Genomic DNA, 24,867 nt, shown 5'->3' on the forward strand with positions numbered 1-24,867 from the left:
TCGGCCACATGGAAATTCTGTAAGAGTAATATATATGCCAATTATGTGATGATCCGACTGCATTCTGTCCCCTATCAACACTTTTTAAACATTTGGTGCCAGAGAGAATGGTGTAAGAAAGTAGTCAAGACGACTAGCTTGATTGAGCCTCCGCTATGTATATCTCACTAGGTCAGGGTATTTAAGTCTCCATATATCCACTAATTCCAATATATCCATGACATTCATGATTTCCTTAAGTGCCTGAGGGTGATAGTTTGTAGTGTGATTTCCTTTCCGGTCCATTGAGGTATTTAAGACCGCATTAAAATCTCCCACCATAATAATAGAGTCTAGTGTTGCTTGTAGAGTTGATAAATTCATATATATATTTTCAAAGAAGCTTGGATCATAATTTGGACCGTATAGGTTAATAAGCCAAATCTGTTTATTGTCCAATAACATATTTAAAATAATCCATCTACCTTGATGTTCTGTTTGGACAAGTTGCACATTTGGATCAAAATTACTGTTAATTAATATCATCACCCCTTTTGAATGTCTTTGCCCATGGGAGAAGTATATTTCGCCCCCCCAGTCCTTTATTCCACAAAACTTCATCTAAAACGGTTGAATGAGTTTCCTGTAAACAATAGATATTATATTCCTTCTCTTTTAGCCAGGTAAATACTGATCGTCTTTTCTTATTGTCTGCTAGGCCATTACAACTATAACTGGCTATACTTATTTCAACACTTAACAAACTGAGACACAACTTTCAATTCTATTTATCAAAATATATGTTTGTAAACGTACCATAAAAAGTAACATGATGTTTTCTGTACCATGATATTTGCATTGCTACTAAGTAAACCTCCAATTGGTCCCCACCATTCCACCTACTAAAAGCCCTCCTCATCCCGAGTTGGGTTGTCATCCCAATGGCCGACAGACCACCCTCGACCCCCCGTATCCCATAGCCCTGAAGAGACTGGGATCCATCCTTTGAAAAGAGCACACAGTGCCACCCACAGAACAGAAGTAGATCAACCGCCAAATGCATTTCCATCGCCCTCACCTCGATGTGTACTATATATAGCCATCAACAACAACAAAAAATGTTTAAAATCCTGTTTCTTATTTTCCATAATTAGTTATCAATATTTGTAGTAATGTAGGCAATTTATGCAAATGATTTTACCTCTCACCAGTCTCGCCATTACCAAAATTACATTATTGCAAGCAATTATTATATTAGCAAACAATTATTGTGAATCATCCTATATTGTCCCTAACATCTTTTACTCCTTCGCAACAGTTGTGGGATACGCACATACACCCACACACACTCAACCCTTTCCCCCCACACAACCATAAGCTCACATTCTCAACAGTTCCATCATCCCAGAGCCCAACTCAAGAAAGGTCTTAATTTATGAATGCATATACAGTTGCATGAGAAGGCCTGCAAGACTGTGCAGAAAAATGGGCAGAAATGGGGAGATGTTATTAACCATTGTCACGTCCAAGATGATGGAGGTCAAATGTACCCCTTTCCCTGAAACACGGTCCCCCGTGATAGGACAATAAATAAATTAAATGTAGAATTTATTTTAAAATGCTGTTCCACCATGATGGGACAATAAATAAATAAGACGTATAATTCATTACAAAAAGTATATCCATCATCTGAACAACATTGAAAGCTCTCACACCCCCGCTCACAGCAATACATTGATTCTGGGATATGCAACAATTTCCTTTCTCACTCAACGCCACACATCAACAAAAAAACACACACCATCCACACATACTGTGCCTTCTGTTTACTGAGTCTTTATCTCCACCATGTTGAATTAGTGCTTTTGTGTTTCAATTAGTTATATTTGAAAATATATAGAAAAGCTATATTTTCTGTTGTATTATTACAATCCATAACCGGGCTAGAATTGTGTTTCATTATTTTCCTCGCCTATAAGCACTTTGTAATTTTTTTAAATAGCCATGGAGTAGTCTTTGTGTCTCTGAACAACTAGTTATCAATATATAGTTTATCGACGATGAGAGCTACTCGTTTCCCTTTTAATCGATTTTCCTTGAAAATTGGATACAGAACTTTACGCCGTTCTGCAATTTCCTTCGGGAACTGGTCGTTCAGGTGAGGACACAACAGTTCACCTGACACAAGACAACCCAAACATTACACTGTTGATTGTATGATCGTTTTACATTTACTGTACTTTTTGCTGCATTTGCTGATAAAGAAATCTGAAAATATTCTGGATATATTCAGTAACATGATAAGAATATTCTTGGTATATTTGGGGTAGGTGCAACATACGACGAAAAACTGGTGTCTCCAAGTGGTCACACACCTCTCCAAAGTGTGCAGTTATTTAGTCATTTCAATGCACTTTTATGACTCAAAGAAGAGTCTTCAATTATAAGGTGCTTTTTTAAAGTTCTCCTAGCAGTGCCATTGAGGAACTAGAGCAGAACACCTTGGAGTTGTTTTGTGCAGAACACAGTCCTGCAGTTTACCCAATCCAAAAACAGTCCATTAGAATTCGCAATCTGGGTCAAGTGGGCATCATTTGAAGGTCTGCTCTATTGCCAACATGACTAGCTAAGTTATAAAATATAATATGACATGTAGTCTTTGGTGCGTATAGAAAGGTGTGTTTTCAGTTCCTTATAGGCTCCTTCTGTTCAGGACATATGACGTCATGTCATCTTGTAACTGTACATCAAACATAGTGATCATAAACGCTGACACTGTATATGACATTAGTTTTATGATATGGAAATGTGAAGTGGACATTTGCACTCACAGGCGTTTGGCTTGCTTGTATGACAAAGCGGTATTTATTATAATCCTCAACGTCTCATCTTTCAAAATATATAGTCCTTTTTTATTTACATAAAAAATGTGCAAAAATGTGCAAAAGTTGTGACCAAAAATGTGCAAAAGTTGCCCAATCAGCAGGAGGGATGGGGGCAACTTCTTGGCGTGCGGTGCTCAAGTTCAAAAAGGCTGTCAGTCAAAATCCACACAGCGCTGTGAACCGAAGAGCCAGAGCTCTGACATCATGTATAGCATGTTACTGTACAGCCAGCTACAGTGTTCCAACTTAGGTGCTTATTAGTGCAATTTTCAACCCGTATACGGGTACGAGTAGAAAGGGCTGCTTGAATTGGAATTCAATATTTATACATCTCCTCATTAATGGATTTAATGCACTTAAAATAAAGAATTTACTCCAGAATTTGAATTAAATGGAATTTGGAATTTACAGGTAGAGGGAATTGAAATGGGATTGTGGAATTGTGGAATTAACCCCAAACCTGATACACACATGCACAACGGCATGCATGGACACTCAGAGGCTAGACACACACACCCTGTTGATTATGGTGACAATCTCTCCCTCTTTCATTGACAGCTCGTCTTCGTTATGGGCGTCGTATGGGAAGATGACCTTACACAGCTCACGGCCTGGGAACCAATCAGAATACAGACACTCAAGTTGAATCCCAAAACTCAGGTTTATTAAAGTAAATCAAGAGACTCAGCAGGTGCGAGTCTTTATCTTATTCTAGGTGTGAAACAGCAATTGAGACACTGTCTAGAAGATCCCAGACCCCTCCCTCTCACCTTTCACCATGCCCTCAGGATCCGCCTTCATGGTTTCCAGGGAAACAGAGGGTGATTTCCTAACCTGTGCCTAGAGAGGAGGGAAACACACAGGAAACTACATTCCCAGAATACTCCATTTGCGATCAATTCCGGACAGACTGGGCCCTGTCTATGTGACACGCACACGCACACACAGGGCCCGGTCTGTCTCAAACACACACAGTTCTCTGATTCACACTCAGAAGAACATCCCAACTCCTCTCCCCCCCTCTCTCCCCCCTGCCCCTCTCTCTCCCCCAGTCCCTCTTCACCTCCCTCCCTCCCTCCCTTCAGTCCCCTCTCCAACTTCCTGCCTCTCTCTCTCCCCCTTCAGTCCCAGTTCCCTCTCCCTCCACTCTCTCTCTCTCTCTTCTTTCCTCCCACTGCATCCCTCTTTCTACCCTGTCGAGCTGTTCTAATTTAAAGCCATGTGGATCTCTCTCTCTCTCTCTCTCTCTCTAAGTAACGTCAGACTGCGACACACAGCTGGATACTCCTCAGCCCTCAGGGGAAGATAGACGTCAGTCTAGTACACAAGTTAACTGTAGACACTGTATTTTTTGGAGGTTGGACAATCTGATCCTACATCTGTGTTTAAAGGCTACTACCAGGACCCACCCCCAAAAGTAACCCCCTCCCATCTAAACCCCTCTCCCACCACCAGCCCAATTATCATTAGAGAACAGCGATTACACTTCCCATAAACCACCACTACACAGCCACCCGCACAGCAGGACAGGCTGCAAAATATCCTACACACATCAGCACAAACACACACACACAGCCTGACACGTACCAAAACTCTCACACACACAAACACTGATACAGATCAATATACTCATACACAACAAACACTACACAAGACACACCCTAAACCAAACATGACCCTGCCATCATCCACACAGTCCCGTTATAAATCAGACTCCATTGTAATACAGCGAGAGTGTGACAGGAGAAAAGGAGAGAGAGCAAAGTGAAGAGAGAGAGAGAGAGCAAAGTGGAGAGAGAGAGTGAGCGAGAGAAAGAGAACAAAGTGAAGAGAGAGTGAGCGAGAGAAAGAGAACAAAGTGAAGAGAGAGAGAAAGAAAGAGAGAGAGCAGTGAAGAGAGAGAGAGTGAGCGAGAGAAAGAGAACAAAGTGAAGAGAGAGAGAAAGAAAGAAAGAGAGAGAGCAAAGTGAAGAGAGAGAGAGAAAGAGAGAGAGCAAAGTGAAGAGAGAGAGAGAGAGAGAGAGAAGAGAGCAAAGTGGAGAGAGAGAGAGAGAGAGAGAGAGAGTGAGCGAGAGAAAGAGAACAAAGTGAAGAGAGAGAGAGAGAGAGAGAGAGAAAGAGAGAGCAAAGTGAAGAGAGAGAGAAAGAGAGAGAGCAAAGTGAAGAGAGAGAGAGAGAGAGTAAAGTGAAGAGAGAGAGAGAGAGAGTAAAGTGAAGAGAGAGAGAGTAAAGTGAAGAGAGAGAGTGAAGTGAGCGAGAGAGAGATAGAGAGAGAACAAAGTGAAGAGAGAGAGCAAATTGAAAAGAGAGAGAAAGGGAGGAAGAGAGAGAGAGCGAGAAAGAGAGAGCAAAGTGAAGAGAGCGAGAGAAAGAAAGAGAGAGCAAAGTGAAGAGAGCGAGAGAAAGAAAGAGAGAGCAAAGTGAAGAGAGAGAGAGAAAAGGAGAGAGCAAAGTGAAGAGAGAGAGAAAAGGAGAGAGAACAAAGTAAAGAGAGAGAGAGCAAAGTGAAGAGAGAGAGAGAGCAAAGTGAAGAGAGAGAGCAAAGTGAAGAGAGAGAGAAAAGGAGAGAGCAAAGTGAAGAGAGAGAGAGAACAAAGTGAAGAGAGAGAGAAAAGGAGATGTAGGCTTGTCTTACCCTAGTCCTGTGGTTCTAGACACAGGCCTGCTACATCAGCCATGCTATTTCAGCCCTGCCAGCCACAATGACTCAGTGTGTGTGTCTGTGTCTGTGTGTACATGTAGGTGAAAACCTCTACTGCCCTCCCTCCCTCCCTCCGTTACTCCCTCCCTCCCTGTAGAGCGCTCTCACACGCCTTCATCACTGAACGGTGTGTGTGTGATATAATGAGGTACTTCCTGAAACTGAAAAAGAGGAAAAGGAGGAGCCTGGAATGGACTTCCTTCCTCCCATTTACACGTAAACACTGACATTGTATACAGATGTAGGATCTTAACTTGTCGTGCAGCGTTTCCCAAACTCGGTCCTCGGGACCCCAAGAGGTGTACGTTTTGGTTTTTGCCCTAACACTACACAGCTGATTCAAATGATCAAAGCTAGATGAGTTGATTATTTGAATCAGCTGTGTAGTGGTAGGGGAAAAACTAAATGTACACCCTTGTGGTCCCAAGGACCGAGTTTGGGAAATTCTTTTGTAGTGTATTTCAGGTTTAAAAAGGCTTCCAAACGTTTGTGATTTTCACTATAAAAATGTCAGACATGATTTACCCTAAAGACAAATGTCCATTAATTATAATCCATATAATAATTCACATTTCTTACTGCTGAATAATTATTTTCCTGCTTTAGCAAACTGGCTCAAATTAAAATCCTACATCTGTATGCACCATTAAAGGGATAGTTCAGGCAGAATCTATACTTGGGTGGAATTTCCCTTACATTGAGTTGTGTCTGAGGGCCCATAGTTACAGAATCCACAATAGTCCATTGTTTCCTTCTGCCATAGCCAGGAGCTTCCATAATTCGGATCATCTAAATTCATGAGTTTAAACAGCTGGACTATTGTGGATTCTGTCACTATGGGCCTTCGGACAACTCAAGGTAAGGGTAATTCCACCCAAATATAGATTCTGCCTGAACTATCCCTTTAAGTTTGTGCGTGTATCACCTTCCCTCCCTCCATGTCTCCAGATGCAGGTCCCAGTCTGATGGGCTGGTCTTTAAAGATGTCACCGAACCCAAACCCTCGAACCTGGAGACACACGTTACCACGACAATACTGTTCTAACACATTACGCGTATCATGAAACTGTTATTAAACTACACAGAGACAGACAGACAGACAGACAGAAAGAGACAGAGACAGACAGACACAGACAGACAGACCTTCTTGGGTTGAATCTCTCCACTGTCAGAGCGACTCTCTCCACCGTCACTCTCGCTGCCTGGACTGTCTTTACCTACACACACACACACACACACACACACACACACACACAATGACTATTTATGCTAACAATTTATTAGAAACCTTGTTGAGTTCAGCAGAATCATGTAACAATGTTCTTTAATTGTGTTACATCATATGAATATTGATCTGCCATTTCATGCATATAAAAAACATTTGATTAGTAACCAGGTTTCCATCCAACCTTTTTGTGTGTAAAGTAAACGTTGGATAAAAATATGTCACGACAGGCCTGATGGAAAACTTTCCAAATGTCAACAAAACTAAATCCACTAGACAAGGTGGTCAAATGAATTTTACAAGAAATGACGGTGGAAACGTTTTTATACGGAAATATTGATATGACAACCATCACATCGAAGTCAGCTTGGAGTCATGCGATGGATGACATGTTGTGTGGTCCTCCCACTACGACTCGTCGGGAAACCATGCACTTTATTAGACTTGTGGCGGATGAATCAGAATTAGTGGGGTAACATAGATAATTAAGATGTTTTATTTGCATAATATGCTTATGTGAGATACTTGTCATAAAAATGTATCCTTTTGGACTATAGTGTTGGCAGTTTGCAGAATATCAGAAAGGGAAGAGAACAGAATGGTACAATGTCTTCATATGTGAATGTGTCTTTACCTATTCTTAAGCCATGTGAAGGGATGGCGTGATTAATGGGGAACCAATTACTTGTCTCCACAATGTCTGTGCGCCAGTCACTCCCTCCTTTTCCCATTGGGGGGAGGTGTATGGCAGTGTCTGGAAACATTGTATGTCCTCTCTGATCTTACACTTATCCTGGGACAGTGTATGACCTAGAGGCTCACTCCCCTCAGTGAGCTTGTCCAGGAGTGGGGTCAAGAGGGGGCTTACTTGAGATGGGAGTATCTAGAGTTGATAATTTATATATGCCATTGGATGAGTTGGTGTTTTTGTACTATGAAGTACCAGGAATGAGATTAGAACCTCGTCTGAGGGACCAAACTCAACGATAATTAATAGCGAATGTTATCTAAGGGATACTCCTTTCTCAAGAAAAAGTATTTCTTTGTCAACAGTTCCTAAGATCTATGGCTCGTCATGTAAATTGAGAGGGGTGTATCTTGGCTATAAAAGATATTTGTATTTTTCTGTTGGTACTTCTCAACGGTTCATTAGAAATAGGGAATTGTTGAAAGTCAAATGCTATTGCAAAGCTTATTATTATTATTAAAGATGTAGTTTAAGTATAACTCTGACTGGTGTGTAGTTTGTAACTCTCCTCATTTGGTTAAGCAGAAATATGCCACCACAGACTACAGATTAAATCAATTATGATTCATTTCACAGGGTGGTGAAAGTGCACGGTAATGAGCTTGATGCTGCTTTCCAATTAATATCGAGGGTCTTATTCTGGTGACATGATGATCTATGCTTGACTGCCGTTTGACAAATAGAAATCAATAGTAAATACATCATGTATCTGTAGCTGTTGGCTAGAGTAGAGTTGAAAATGCAATAGAAACACATTGAATTTTAGAATTTTTATTTGGTATGTGAAAATATAAGCCAAAAGTTCCTTTGTGTGCGCACTACGTCATCACGCACTGATTTTTATCCATAACAAGTCTGTTTAGTGGAAACACGCCACTGGTGGGAAAATGAGCATATTTACTTTATGCAGATTTTAGAATATTCGCATGAAAATCTGTCACCAATTGGATGAAAACCTAGCTTGTGATGGTTTGTGCATGTGCATGGCTGTGATGAGTGTGTGACTCACTGGTCTTGTTGCTGCGTAGCTCCTCCTGTGATGACCTAGTGGATGTGTCTCGTGAAGGGGGCGTGTCCCCCAGCTCTCTGGTGAAGTTGGAGGGAAACATCCCTGTCTTACCGTTCAGACTGCCCTCCCACCAGCCCTCCTCCACCTGAACACATGAAACATCCCTGTCTTACCGTTCAGACTGCCCTCCCACCAGCCCTCCTCCACCTGAACACATGAAACATCCCTGTCTTACCGTTCAGACTGCCCTCCCACCAGCCCTCCTCCACCTGAACACATGAAACATCCCTGTCTTACCGTTCAGACTGCCCTCCCACCAGCCCTCCTCCACCTGAACACATGAAACATCCCTGTCTTACCGTTCAGACTGCCCTCCCACCAGCCCTCCTCCACCTGAACACATGAAACATCCCTGTCTTACCCTTCAGACTGCCCTCCCACCAGCCCTCCTCCACCTGAACACATGAAACATCCCTGTCTTACCCTTCAGACTGCCCTCCCACCAGCCCTCCTCCACCTGAACACATGAAACATCCCTGTCTTACCCTTCAGACTGCCCTCCCACCAGCCCTCCTCCACCTGAACACACAAGTCAATATTGTAATGAAACAGGAAGGGAGAGTGAAGTTGTCTGAAGATTAAAATTGAAAGCACAAGGTTCTGGTTGGGAGACCTGCATGCTCTCCATGGTGTAAGACAGCTAGCTCCCGTGGAGGAGCTAATATACATGACTGTGAACACAGGGTCACTACAGTATTATAATGTGGTTTAACAGATCTGTCATGTGGCCATCAGAGGAGGAAGTTACTACAGTAAAGAAAAAGTTGAAAACGACACACACCCAAACACACAGTCAGCCTCCCCTCACCTCGCCCAGTATGTCAACCTCCCCTCTCACCTCGCCCAGTATGTCAGCCTCCCCTCTCACCTCCCCCAGTATGTCAGCCTTCCCCTCTCACCTCCCCCAGTATGTCAGCCTCCCCTCTCACCTCGCCCAGTATGTCAGCCTCCCCTCTCACCTCGCCCAGTATGTCAGCCTCCCCTCTCACCTCCCCCAGTATGTCAGCCTCCCCTCTCACCTCCCCCAGTATGTCAGCCTCCCCTCTCACCTCGCCCAGTATGTCAGCCTCCCCTCTCACCTCACCCAGTATGTCAGCCTCCCCTCTCACCTCCCCCAGTATGTGGATGACATCTCCTATCTTCAGCTCTAACTCATCCTCGTTCTGGGGAACATAGCTGAAGGAAGCCTTACACCTCCTCTGGCTGATCTGATCTCCTGGAACACACACACTAGAATATTATTTAACTATTTATTATGTTCACAAATATTATTTGTAGCCCACTGCACACATACTAACATTATATACACACATATACACACACACACTACCGGTCAAAAGTTTTAGAACACTCATTCAAGGGTTTTTCTTTATTTTTACTAATTTCTACATTGTAGAATAATAGTGAAGTCATCAAAACTATGAAATAACATATGAATCATGTAGTAACCAAAAAAGTGTTAAACAATATATTTTTTATTTGAGATTCTTCAAACAGCCACCTTTTGCCTTGATGACAGCTTTGCACACTCTTGGCATTCTCTCAACCAGCTTAACAATGTAGCAACCTGGAATGCATTTCAATTAACAGGTGTGCTTTCTTAAAAGTTAATTTGTAGAATTTCTTTCCTTCTTAATGCATTTGAGCCAATCAGTTGTGTTGTAACAAGGTAGGGTTGGTATACAGAAGATAGTCCTATTTGGTAAAAGACCAAGTCCATATTATGGCAAGAACAGCTCAGAAAAGCAAAGAGAAATTACAGTCCATTACTTTAAGACATGAAGGTACGGAAAATACGGAAAATTTCAAGATCTTTGAAAGTTTCTTCAAGTGCAGTCACAGAAACCATTAAGCGCTATGATGAAACTGGCTCTCATGAGGACCACCACAGGAATGGAAGACCCTACGCTTTTTCTTCCTGAGGTCTTGGCTGATTTCTTTTGATTTTCCCATGATATCAAGCAAAGAGGCACTGAGTTTGAAGGTAGGCCTTAAAATACATGCACAGGTACACCTCCAATTGACTAAAATTATGTCAATTAGCCTATCAGAAGCTTCGAAAGCCATGACATAATTTTCTGGAATTTTCCAAGCTGTTTAAAAGGCACAGTCAACATAGTGTATGTAAACTTCTGTGATACAGTGATACAGTGAATTATAAGTGAAATAATCTGTCTGTAAACAATTGTTGGAAATATTACTTGTGTCATGCACAAAGTAGATGTCCTAACCAACTTGCCAAAACTATAGTTTGTTAACAAGAAATTTTTTCGAGTGTTTGTAAAACGCGTTTTAATGACTCCAACCTAAGTGTATGTAAACTTCCGACTTCAACAGTATGTATATATATAGTACTGTTAATATTGTGAATAATTCCTTTAGTGAACGGTAGTACCAGGAATGTGTGCACGTGTGTGTGAAGGACAAAGGATAACCTGACGCTAATCCCTATCACTCTAATAGGATCTGTGTATGAGCAGGGGGATATTAACCTACCTAAGGATGTGTGTGTGTGAAGGGGGGGGGGGGGGGGGGTACCTTTCCTGGCTGGTCGTAGGTCAGTCTCAGGTACAAGGCTTGTACTGCCATTGGACAAATCAGATTTAGGACCCGCCACTCTCTTCACCTCCTTCTTCATCTCCTGGACAGAGACAGAGAGAGAAAGAGACAGAGACAGAGACAGAGACAGAGACAGAGACAGAGACAGAGACAGAGACAGAGACAGAGACAGAGACAGAGAGAGAGAGAGACAGAAACACAGAGAGAGAGAGAGACAGAAACACACACAGAGAGAGAGAGAGTTTGAATGTTTTGTATCTCTGTGTATCTTATGTCCCATCTATCTATTAGGTGCTGAAGTCATGGTAATGGTTAAAAGGTCTGTAACCCGAGACACCTAACCCTTTATGAGCAGGAAGAGGAACACACACACACACACTTCATGTCCACCCACAAACGCAAACGCAGTTATTGTGTCTTGCCCTTTTTTTCTTATGTAAACTATCACAGGACACACACGACCCAAGTTACTGTGTGTACGTCAGCATTGCCCTACCCGAGTTACTGTGTGTACGCCAGCGTTGCCCTACCCGTGTTACTGTGTGTACGTCAGCGTTTCCCTACCCGAGTTACTGTGTGTACGTCAGCGTTTCCCTACCCGAGTTACTGTGTGTACGTCAGCAAATCCCTACCCGAGTTACTGTGTGTACGCCAGCAAATCCCTACCCGAGTTACTGTGTGTACGCCAGCAAATCCCTACCCGAGTTACTGTGTGTACGCCAGCAAATCCCTACCCGAGTTACTGTGTGTACGCCAGCAAATCCCTACCCGAGTTACTGTGTATACGCCAGCATTGACCTACTCGAGTTACTGTGTATACGTCAGCGTTGCCCTACCCAAGTTACTGTGTGTACGCCAGCGTCGCCCTACCCGAGTTACTGTGTGTACGTCAGCGTCGCCCTAACCGAGTTACTGTGTGTACGTCAGCGTTGCCCTACCCGAGTTACTGTGTGTACGTCAGCGTTGCCCTACCCGAGTTACTGTGTGTACGCCAGCGTTGCCCTACCCAAGTTACTGTGTGTATGTCAGCATTGCCCTACCCAATTTACTGTGTGTACGTCAGCATTGCCCTACCCGAGTTACTGTGTGTACGTCAGCGTTGCCCTACCCGAGTTACTGTGTGTACGTCAGCGTTTCCCTACCCGTGTTACTGTGTGTACGCCAGCGTCGCCCTACCCGAGTTACTGTGTGTACGTCAGCGTTGCCCTACCCGAGTTACTGTGTGTACGTCAGCGTTGCCCTACCCGTGTTACTGTGTGTACGTCAGCGTTGCCCTACCCGAGTTACTGTGTGTACGCCAGCGTTGCCCTACCCGTGTTACTGTGTGTACGCCAGCGTTGCCCTACCCGTGTTACTGTGTGTACGTCAGCGTTGCCCTACCCGAGTTACTGTGTGTACGTCAGCAAATCCCTACAGCTGCAACATACACACTTTTTATTCACACACAAGGCTGTGTATTTCACAGTTCTTTAATGCATTCGTCAGGATGCAGTTTCATAATCCCTGCTCTGCAGCTAACAGACTAATGCAATAACACACACACACACACACATTCACACCTCAGTGTGTCAGAGTATAAGTGAGTGTGTTTCTCTATAGAAGGAAACCAAACTGATATAACAAAAGGAAGAGGAACAGATTTGCAATGTCAGAACAGGAAACACCTGCTTACTGTACAGTCACGGCCAAAAGTTGAAAATGACACAAATATTAATTTTCACAAAGTCTGCTACCTCAGTTTGTATGATGGCAATTTGCGTATATTCCAGAATGTTATGAAGAGTGATCAGATTAATTGCAATTAATTGCAAAGTCCCTCTTTGCCATCCAAATTAACTGAATCCCCCAAAAACACTTCCAATGCATTTCAGCCCTGCCACAAAAGGACCAGCTGACATCATGTCAGTGATTCTCCCGTTAACACAGGTGTGAGTGTTGACGAGGACAAGGCTGGAGATCACTCTGTCATGCTGATTGAGTTCGAATAACAGACTGGAAGCTTCAAAAGGAGGGTGGTGCTTGGAATAATTGTTCTTCCTCTGTCAACCATGGTTACATGCAAGGAAACACGTGCCGTCATCATTGCTTTGCACAAAAAGGGCTTCACAGGCAAGGATATTGCTGCCAGTAAGATTGCACCTAAATCAACCACTTATCGGATCATCAAGAACTTCAAGGAGAGTGGTTAAATTGTTGTGAAGAAGGCTTCAGGGCGCCCAAGAAAGTCCAGCAATTGCCAGAATCGTCTCCTAAAGTTGATTCAGCTGCGGGATCGGGACACCACCAGTACAGAGCTTGCTCAGGAATGGCAGCAGGCAGGTGTGCGTGCATCTGCACGCACAGTGAGGCGAAGACTTGTGGAGGATGGCCTGGTGTCAAGAAGGGCAGCAAAGAAGCCACTTCTTTCCAGGAAAAACATCAGGGACAGACAGATATTCTGAAAAAGGTACAGGGATTGGACTGCTGAGGACTGGGGTAAAGTCATTTTCTCTGATGAATCCCCTTTCCGATTGTTTGGGCCATCCGGAAAAAAGCTTGTTCGGAGAAGACAAGGTGAGCGCTACCATCAATCCTGTGTCATGCCAACAGTAAAGCATCCTGAGACCATTCATGTGTGGGGTTGCTTCTCAGCCAAGGGAGTGGGCTCACTCACAATTTTGCCTAAGAACACAGCCATGAATAAAAAATGGTACCAACACATCCTCCAAGAGCAACTTCTCCCAACCATCCAGGAACAGTTTGGTGACGAACAATGCCTTTTCCAGCATGATGGAGCACCTTGCCATAAAGCAAAAGTGATAACTAAGTGGCTCAGGGAACAAAACATTGATATTTTGGGTCCATGGCCAAGACACTCCCCAGACCTTAATCCCATTGAGAACTTGTGGTCAATCCTCAAGAGGCGGGTGGACAAACAAAACCCCACAAATTCTGACAAACTCCAAGCATTGATTATGCAAGAATGGGCTGCCATCAGTCAGGATGTGGCCCAGAAGTTAATTGACAGCATGCCAGGGCGGATTGCAGAGGTCTTGAAAAAGAAGGGTCAACACTGCAAATATTGACTCTTTGCATCAACTACATGTAATTGTCAATAAAAGCCTTTGACACTTATGAAATGCCTGTAATTATACTTCAGTATTCCATAGTAACATCTGACAAAAATATCTAGACACTGAGGCAGAAGACTTTGTGAAAATTAATATTTGTGTTCTCAAAACTTTTGGCCACGACTGTACACACACACACACACACACACACACACACACACACACACACACACACACACACACACACACACACACACATCTAGTCAAACTCTTTTCCTTTGAGATTAACATTCTCCAACCCTGGTCCTGGAAAGCAGTTGTTTTTACAGGTTTTTGTTCCAGCCTAGTACTAACACATACCAGCAGGGCCCATATCCATAAAGCATTACAGACTAGGAGTGCTGATCTAGGAGCAGGTACCCTCTGTCCATGTAATGTTATGCATTATGATCTGCTCTGAGATGCTTTATTAATACCAAAACAAATGATAATAATCTAAATCAAATATATTTATAAAACCCTTTTTACATCAGAAAGATGGAGAAGGGAATCATAAAATGTGTAATTCTTAGCACAGCCAAGCTGCCAAGGTGGTGCAGCACCCCTCTTGTTTGGGGAGAACCCTGCCATAGTGACCATACAGAGCCTTCTGAAAGAATATACCCACTGACTTATTTCACACTTTGTTGTCACAGCCTCAATTAAAAATGTATTCATTGTATTTCTCTCTCACCCATCTACACACAATACCCCATAATGACAAAGTGAAAAGATGTTTTTAGAAATGTTTACATTTACATCTCAGTATGTGTTGACCATATATCTAATGCTGTCTGGACCAAAATATTATAGCATGTCATACTATTTCTGGCCAGACCGCGTCAGATACATGGTCTATATATAGAGGGGTGCTGTTCCACTCACTTAGATGCTTTCTCCGGTGATATAGTTTTAGCAGACAGGAAAAGGCGAAGTGAGAGGGCTAACTCTTACCTAAATCTGTCCAGTACAAGACCAATGGTGTTCTAGGGGTATAATGTGCAGACCTGTGTGTGGAGGAGGGCTGTTTGGACAAGATATGGTGCAGCTCTCCAGAATGTGCTCAGCTGTCTACCGCCAATTCTTGCCCATACATTTTTTCAGTGTGAATTCTTTGCCCTTTGATGGTACATTTTTGATCAATTCCCCATTATATATGTCTCCAGTAGGCCTAGTAAATGTGCTGTTATTCCCTCATCATATGGTTACATACACTTCTATCAATGCATGTATTAATTACAGTAATTCACCGTTCTCATTCTCGGAGTGGAAACATTGCTTGCAGAGTTCACAACCTTCTAAACTTGTGATAAACAAGTTTTGGTTTTGTCCAAAAGTTTTGGTTTTGTTTTTTCACTAGCAATAGCTCAAGTCAAGACAGATAGAAAGGGAGGCAGACAGGTGGAGAAGAGAGATGATTGTGATTGAAAGAACCAGAATTTATCAGGTTATTTTCTACTGTTTTTATTTGTCAGCTTTACTTTGTTGAGATGGATAGACCTACTGCTACATTGGCCTATAGGCTATCTCGGAGTTCTATGAGCTCATTTAGCCGCCAATGGATCACAGTGTATCAATGTGTTCATATGGGAGAGGCTGCTGCTCTCACCTCAGTTGAATTTGAACATTTTATCATTTTATTTCAGATTTTTATGATTAACCACGTGACAATGATTGAGAAAATAAAATGTTATTATTGAAATTAAACTGTTCCACAAAAATGTGCATATAAAAGATAGATCGGTAGAAATGGTAGGATAAATTGTAAGCTTCTCCAAACTTGAAATTCCCCAGCTGCCTATGGCCTTTACTATTACACTTATTGAAACTAATTATGAACGCGCATGCGGGTGCACACATGGCCGGTCCAACTGAATTGTTCTGGCGCCGGCCCTGCCCTGAGTCAATACTTTGTAGAATCACCTTTGGCAATGATTACAGTTGAGTGGGTGAGTCTCTAAGAGCTTTACATATCTGGATGGTGCAACATTTGCCCATTTATTATTTTCAAGAATTCTTCAAGCTCTGTCAAATTGGTTGTTGATCATTGCTAGACAACCATTGTCAGGTCTTGCCATAGATTTTCAAGTAGATTTAAGTCAAAACTGTAACCCGGCCACTCAGGAACCATCCCTGTCTTCTTGGTAAGCAACTTCAGTGTAGATTTGGCCTTGTGTTTTAGGTTATTGTCCTGAGAAATCAAATGGAACCCTGTTTACAACTCTGTACAGAAAAGAAACGGACAGAAATACTCTTTACAGGGTGACAGCTTCCACCCTGAGCCATTAAAAAGAGGACTTCCAAGAAGCCATTTTTTAGACTGCGCCGTATATGCCACTCCACAGAGGATTATCTAGAAAAAGCAGCGAAGATGCGCATTAGGTTTCTAAGAAGAGGCTATTCGCCACAATGTGTGTTTGAAGCTCTTAATTTGGCATTGGAAAAAACACGAGATGAACTGCTACAAAAAAGACCCGCTAAAGCTACAGAACACTCCGTAATGTTCACAACTACATATACTTTGAATTCGCGAAAAGTGGGAGATGTGGTCAAGAAACACTGGCATATTTTACCACCACTTATTGTGTATAGGCGAGGTCGGAATTTACGCGATAAATTGGTTCATGCCAACTGCCAGCCACAAAAGAAAATCAGCCAAGCTCTTTTACGCCCTCTACCAAATGGTAGCTATAAATGCAGAGGATGCGCACAGTGCAACAATATGATGAAGTGTGAATATTTCTGCAACACACACATAGGAAAACGGTTCCAAATAAATGACATTATTACGTGTTCCACCACCCATATCTACATTATTAAATGTCCATGTGGGCTCTGCTATGTCGGTAAAAGCTCCCGCTCTCTCAAACAGAGAATTAGTGAACATAAAAGTTCAATCAGGAGAAGCGACACGGATTATCCAGTCGCAGTACATTTTAATGACCTGAAGCATGACATTTCCACCTTTAGATTTTGTGGTATAGAGAAAGTTGAGATATCAGACAGGGGAGGTGATATTAATAATACTCTGAGTAAAAGAGAATGTTTTGGGATTTTCACCCTCCAGACATTATTTCCTAAAGGACTTAATGATGAAATGCCTATGTATGTTATGTTGTGAATTTGAACATGAATTATGTTCCTATTTAAGATTACTCTGATGTTTTCATACGATGATTAATGAAAACGTGCTATGTCTTCATTGTTGTTTTACAGACGTGTTTAATACGTCTTATTTACACACTTTATTCGAATATTTATGAAATGCATATTGTTATATTTGGTAGCACTTATTTATTTTTCCTTCGCCTCCAACCCCTTTCGATGCGTGTAACGGATGTGGGTGGGGCTAGGTCTACATAACGGTGCTACTTTTTTAGATAATCACAAAAGCTCTGACGAAGGCCGTGAGGCCGATACGCAAGCTTATTAAAGATCAGTGATACTATTAAGAGCAGTGTGCGGTTTCCTTTTTCCTTCATCAGGTTATTGTCCGGCTGAAAGGTGAATTCATCTCCCAGTGTCTGGTAGAAAGCAGACTACCAGGATTTCCTTTTCACTCTGTCAGTTAGGTTAGTATTCTGGAGTAATACGTACAATGTTGTTGATCCATCCTCAGTTCTCTGTTATCACAGCCATTCAACTCTGTAACTGTTTTAAAGTCACCATTGGCCTCATCTTCATATCCCTGAGTGGTTTCCTTCCTCTCTGCAAACTGAGTTTAGGAAGGACGCCTATATCTTTGTAGTGACTGGGTGTATTGATACACCATCCCAAGTGTAATTAATAACTTCACCATGCTCAAACGGACATTCAATGTCTGCTTTTACACCCATCTACCAATAGGTGCCCTTCTTTGCATGTCATTGGAAAACCTCCCTGGTCTTTGTGGTTGAATCTGTGGTTGAAATTCACTGCTCAACTGGGGGCCACCACAGATAGTTATTTCTCGGGACGCTCTGCATAATATGTATTATTCCTGGTGTTGAAACCTGAAAGATTCTCTGAAAAATATTCATCCCATGAGGGGAGTGAACAAATGCACATTTTATTGGGAAGAACAAGAGAATGATAACATGCATGACTCATGACTCACACAAACTGAGCACAGGGTGAGTGTAATCTGTGGGAGCAGTGACATTCAACACAACAGTTATTAAATCATGACTTTTAGGAGCAACAACTGAGCAGATGAATATCTCGTCCGTTCTATTCTAGATCAACTTTATCATTGACCAGTCAGGGTTAAAGAAACACACAACACTGGGTTCATGTTTGCTTGTATCATTTTTACTTCCTCTACTGTGAAAGGAAGTGGATGCTTCCCCCGTACCACACAACCACACCACTGTTAGATACTGGTGTCAGTGTTTTTGCTGCAGCATCTGGTCTCCCATCCAGGACATTCAAAGACCATGTTTGTGTTCTTTACAGGTTCGCAGAACCATTCATTAGGTTCATTAGGCTACACTGTAAAAAACATGGAACGTGACGTGTTTAAAACTTTAACGTTAGACATTTAGATTTGCCAATAAGTGTTCTCATCCTAAACACAAGCATTTCGAATGCAAGATTAAACATGATAGTGAGCTTTTTCCAGTCAGTTTCCAACCAGGAGAGCACCTTCATCTCCTAAGTGTTCACATTTTAAACACTAGTGTTTACTTTCCCGTAGTCCTGTTAAGAGTGGCTTTAGTCAATAGAAATGGATGTGACTTTCCATGCCTTCTATTCAGATCAGTATTAGGAATGTCTGCCACATTTCCCTCTTCAAAAGGACCATAATGGAAATAAGCTGTTAAGATTTATTGTGTTATCCTTGATGATTTCCTTCAATTGTATGTGGAGGCGTCACCAGCTGGAGCGCCCTTATGTATAGATTTGACAAATTGTCAAATAAATTCAATCAATCAATCAAACCTACCTTTTCAGCATAACTGAACAAGACATTTGATTCAAGAAATGTTTCCATTCCCGTGGTGTTATTGTTTCTCAACTGTGTTGAGTTCAACTCTCTGAGAGAAAAAGACATGGGCGGGGCCTCATTATCAGTTTTGTCCAGCATGTTTGGTTGCAGGTTGATTTTTAGAATAGTTCGTTTTAATATCTATGTTTCCTCCTGCACATTGATTGATTACTTGATTGTATACTATACAAAGATAAATAACTTGCATTTTTCTAAACTAATCCAATCTGTAAGGGGTTGGATTTATTACACCCGTTGCTGAGATGGTGGTTCCAGTTTAGATGGTTAAGCTACTATTGTTTGTTAAGTCCTTCACCATAGCAGTCATTCTGAGTGCAGGTTTGGGTGAAAAAATATTGGCTTTAATATTTTATTTATTATATATATTTTTATAATACAAAATATCCACATACAAAACGACAACATACAGATGCACACAAACATCCACGACATCACTCCTGCCAGGACCCAACTGCTCACACCCCCATCTCCAGCGCCTGCATCACTCTCCGCCACATGGCCTTAAACTGCACCATTTTGTTTCTCTCCGTCGCCCACGCACTTGCAACCTTTAGATAGTAAAGCATTTGACCTTTGGTTGATTTCGAGTTTTCAAAAGCTGCAATATGTAACTTTTTTTAGGCGGACCGACCAAATTCACATAAAAATGTGTGTTATAGATCTCAATGAAAGCACGTCTAAGAAGAGGTAGATCAGTTCTATGTGCGCTATTTCTACACTTTCTGTTCTTAAGTTTAGTTTTTTGCGTATTTCACTTTCGGTTTTATACACCAGCTTCAAACAGCTGAAAATACAATAGTATTGGTTATGCAAATATTTGGTTTAGACAGTACAATGATTCTCTACCTGTTGGTTTTGCCACATAAACTGAAATTAGAAGAACTTTTGGAATTTTAGCAACCAGGAAATGGTGGAGCGATTTTTAGTACAATCTTTAACTATACATTTTTTTTCCCCAAGAAGATTGACGAGAAAAGTATCATCTAACCGATTGGGTATCTCACTGCTCCCCCATATGCCATGTCTTGAGTGAAAAAATATTTAAATTGTTTGATATACACCCTCCATCTGTATTCCAATAAGATTTAATCACTTCACAAACCAGTGTATTGTGACTTGCAGGTCTGATGAGGCCCATGAGTCAAGATTTTCAGAACACATTATGGAGGATAACTAGGTCATAACTAAACAACGGATGACATGTATAATATGTGAATGGCCTTTAGTTATTGCCAAGTTGGAGTTTATTTTATATTTTAAAAAGTAACATGTTCAGGTATGGTCAATCAAGTTATTGAAATCAACAACTATGTCTCTCTCACCAAAAAACACAGTCATACTTTTAAACTCGGACAAAACAGAGATGCTTGTTCTAGGTCCCAAGAAACAAAGAGATCTTCTGTTGAATCTGACAATTAATCTTGATGGTTGTAAAGTCGTCTCAAATAAAACTGTGAAGGACCTCGGCATTACTCTGGACCCTGATCTGATGACGGATTACAAAAAGAAAACCAGCCCCATCGCAGACCAGGATGTCTTGCTCCCAGACAGACTAAATAACTTTTTTGCTCGCTTTGAGGACAATACAGTGCCACTAACACGGCCCGCTACCAAAACCTGCGGGCTCTCCTTCACTGCAGCCGAGGTGAGTAAAACATTTAAACGTGTTAACCCTCGCAAGGCTGCAGGCCCAGACGGCATTCCCAGCCGCGTCCTCAGAGCATGCGCAGACCAGTTGGCTGGTGTGTTTACGGACATATTCAATCAATCCTTATCCCAGTCTGCTGTTCCCACATGCTTCAAGAGGGCCACCATTGTTCCTGTTCCCAAGAAAGCTAAGGTAACTGAGCTAAACGACTACCGCCCCGTAGCACTCACTTCCGTCATCATGAAGTGCTTTGAGAGACTAGTCAAGGACCATATCACCTCCACCCTACCTGACACCCTAGACCCACTCCAATTTGCTTACCGACCCAATAGGTCCACAGACGACGCAATCGCAACCACACTGCCCTAACCCATCTGGACAAGAGGAATACCGATGTGAGAATGCTGTTCATCGACTACAGCTCAGCATTTAACACCATAGTACCCTCCAAACTCATCATCAAGCTCGAGACCCTGGGTCTTGACCCCGCCCCGTGCAACTGCGTACTGGACTTCCTGACGGGCCGCCCCCAGGTGGTGAGGGTAGGTAACAACATCTCCACCCCGCTGATCCTCAACACTGGGGCCCCACAAGGGTGCATTCTGAGCCCTCTCCTGTACTCCCTGTTCACCCACGACTGCGTGGCCATGCACACCTCCAACTCAATCATAAAGTTTGCGGACGACACTACAGTGGTAGGCTTGATTACCAACAACGACGAGACAGCCTACAGGGAGGAGGTGAGGGCCCTCGGAGTGTGGTGTCAGGAAAATAACCTCACACTCAACGTCAACAAAACAAAGGAGATGATTGTGGACTTCAGGAAACAGCAGAGGGAGCACCCCCCTATCCACATCGACGGGACAGTAGTGGAGAGGGTAGTAAGTTAAGTTCCTCGGCGTACACATCACGGACAAACTGAATTGGTCCACCCACACAGACAGCGTTGTGAAGAAGCCGCAGCAGCACCTCTTCAGGAGGCTGAAGAAATTCGGCTTGTCACCAAAATCACTCACAAACTTCTACAGATGCACAATCGAGAGCATCCTGTCGGGCTGTATCACCACCTGGTATGGCAACTGCTCCGCCCACAACCGTATGGCTGTGGCCACACAGAGGGTAGTGAGGTCTGCACAACGCATCACCGGGGGCAAACTACCTGCCCTCCAGGACACCTACACCACCCGATGTCACAGGAAGGCCATAAAGATCATCAAGGACAACAACCACCCGAGCCACTGCCTGTTCACACCGCTATCATCCAGAAGGCGAGGTGCATCAAAGCAGGGACCGAGAGACTGAAAAACAGCTTCTATCTCAAGGCCATCAGACTGTTAAACAGCCACCACTAACATTTAATGGAACATACTGACTCAACTCCAGCCACTTTAATAATGGGAATTGATGGAAATTTATGTAAAAATGTATCACTAACCACTTTAAACAACGCCACTTAATATAATGTTTACATACCCTACATTACTCATCTCAAATGTATATGTACAGTATATCACAAAAGTGAGTACACCCCTCACATTTTTGTAAATATTTGAGTATATCTTTTCATGTGACAACACTGAAGAAATGACACTTTGCTACAATGTAAAGTAGTGAGTGTGCAGCTTGTATAACAGTGTACATTTGCTGTCCCTTCAAAATAACTCAACACACAGCCATTAATGTCCAAACCGCTGGCAACAAAAGTGAGTACACCCCTAAGTGAAAATGTCCAAATTGGGCCCAAAGTTTCAATATTTTGTGTGGCCACCATCATTTTCCAGCACTGCCTTAACCCTCTTGGGCATGGGTTCACAAGAGCTTCACAGGTTGCCACTGGAGTCCTCTTCCACTCCTCCATGACGACATCACGGAGCTGGTGGATGTTAGAGACCTTGCACTCCTCCACCTTCCATTTGAGGATGCCCCACAGATGCTCAATAGGGTTTATGTCTGGAGACATGCTTGGCCAGTCCATCACCTTTACCCTCAGCTTCTTTAGCAAGGCAGTGGTTGTCTTGGAGGTGTGTTTGGGGTCGTTATCATGTTGGAATACTGCCCTGCGGCCCAGTCTACGAAGGTAGGGGATCATGCTCTGCTTCAGTATGTCACAGTACATGTTGGCATTCATGGTTCCCTCAATGAACTGTAGCTCCCCAGTGCCGGCAGCACTCATGCAGCCCCAGACCAAGACACTCCCACCACCATGCTTGACTGTAGGCGAGACACACTTGTCTTTGTACTCCTCACCTGGTTGCCGCCACACACGCTTGACACCATCTGAACCAAATAAGTTTATCTTGGTCTCATCAGACCACAAGACATGGTTCCAGTAATCCATGTCCTTAGTCTGCTTGTCTTCAGCAAACTGTTTGCGGGCTTTCTTGTGCATCATCTTTAGAAGAGGCTTCCTTCTGGGACGACAGCCATGCAGACCAATTTGATGCAGTGTACGGCGTATGGTCTGAGCACTGACAGGCTGACCCCCCACCCCTTCAACCTCTGCAGCAATGCTGGCAGCACTCATACGTCTATTTCCCAAAGACAACCTCTGGATATGACGCTGAGCACGTGCACTCAACTTCTTTGGTCGACCATGGCGAGGCCTGTTCGGAGTGGAACCTGTCCAGTTAAACCGCTGTATGGTCTTGGCCACCGTGCTGCAGCTCAGTTTCAGGGTCTTGGCAATCTTCTTATAGCCCAGGCCATCTTTATGTAGAGCAACAATTATTTTTTTTCAGATCCTCAGAGATTTCTTTGCCATGAGGTGCCATGTTGAACTTCCAGTGACCAGTCAGTATGGGAGTGTGAGAGCGATAACACCATATTTAACACACCTGCTCCCCATTCACACCTGAGACCTTGTAACACTAATGAGTCACATGACACCAGGGAGGGAAAATGGCTAATTGGGCCCAATTTGGACATTTTCACTTAGGGGTGTACTCACTTTTGTTGCCAGCGGTTTGGACATTAATGGCTGTGTGTTGAGTTATTTTGAAGGGACAGCAAATTTACACTGTTATACAAGCTGTACACTCACTACTTTACATTGTAGCAAAGTGTCATTTCTTCAGTGTTGTCACATGAAAAGATATACTCAAATATTTACAAAAATGTGAGGGGTGTACTCACTTTTGTGATATACTGTATATACTGTACTCTATCATCTACTGCATCTTGCCATCTTTATGCAATACATGTATCACTAGCCACTTTAAACTATGCCACTATGTTTATATACCCTACATTACTCATCTCATGTGTATATACTGTACTCGATACCATCTACTGCATCTTGCCTATGCCGTTCTGTACCATCACTCATTCATATATCTTTATGTACATATTCTTTATCCCTTTACACTTGTGTGTATAAGGTAGTAGTTGTGGAATTGTTAGGTTAGATTACTCGTTGGTTATTACTGCATTGTCGGAACTAGAAGCACAAGCATTTCGCTACACTCGCATTAACATCTGCTAACCATGTGTATGTGACAAATAAAATTTGATCTCTCTTTTGACGAACATATCAAGACTGTTTCAAGGAAAGCTTTTTTTCATCTACGTAACATTGCAAAAATCTGAAACTTTCTGTCCAAAAATGATGCAGAAGAATTAATCCATGCTTTTGTTAGTTCTAGGTTAGACTACTGCAATGCTCTACTTTCCGGCTACCCGGATAAAGCACTAAATAAACTTCAGTTATTGCTAAATACGGCTGCTAGAATCCTGACTAGAACCAAAAAATGTGATCATATTACTCCAGTGCTAGCCTCCCTACACTGGCTTCCTGTTAAGGCAAGGGCTGATTTCAAGGTTTTACTGCTAACCTACAAAGCATTACATGGGCTTGCTCCTACCTATCTTTCCGATTTGGTCCTGCCGTACATACCTACACGTGCGCTATGGTCACGAGACGCAGGCCTCCTAATTGTCCCTAGAATTTCTAAGCAAACAGCTGGATGCAGGGCTTTCTC

At 42.7% G+C, this 24,867-nt stretch overlaps 1 protein-coding gene across 1 annotated transcript in view; it reads right to left on the reverse strand.

The window, feature by feature from the left end:
• LOC129859087 (SH3 domain-containing kinase-binding protein 1-like) overlaps positions 1-24,867 on the reverse strand; it is a 37,446-nt gene that overhangs the window by 9,099 nt on the left and 3,480 nt on the right. The window contains exons 3-9 of the mRNA XM_055928452.1: positions 11,146-11,248; positions 9,717-9,823; positions 8,548-8,692; positions 6,709-6,782; positions 6,491-6,574; positions 3,635-3,704; positions 3,381-3,475 (exon numbers count right to left, since the gene is read on the reverse strand). Of these exons, the coding sequence (XP_055784427.1) occupies positions 3,381-3,475; positions 3,635-3,704; positions 6,491-6,574; positions 6,709-6,782; positions 8,548-8,692; positions 9,717-9,823; positions 11,146-11,248 (678 nt within the window). The remainder of the gene's footprint in view (positions 1-3,380; positions 3,476-3,634; positions 3,705-6,490; positions 6,575-6,708; positions 6,783-8,547; positions 8,693-9,716; positions 9,824-11,145; positions 11,249-24,867) is intronic.

Source organism: Salvelinus fontinalis, chromosome 7, assembly GCF_029448725.1.
Source record: "Salvelinus fontinalis isolate EN_2023a chromosome 7, ASM2944872v1, whole genome shotgun sequence".
Classification (NCBI taxonomy): domain Eukaryota; kingdom Metazoa; phylum Chordata; class Actinopteri; order Salmoniformes; family Salmonidae; genus Salvelinus; species Salvelinus fontinalis.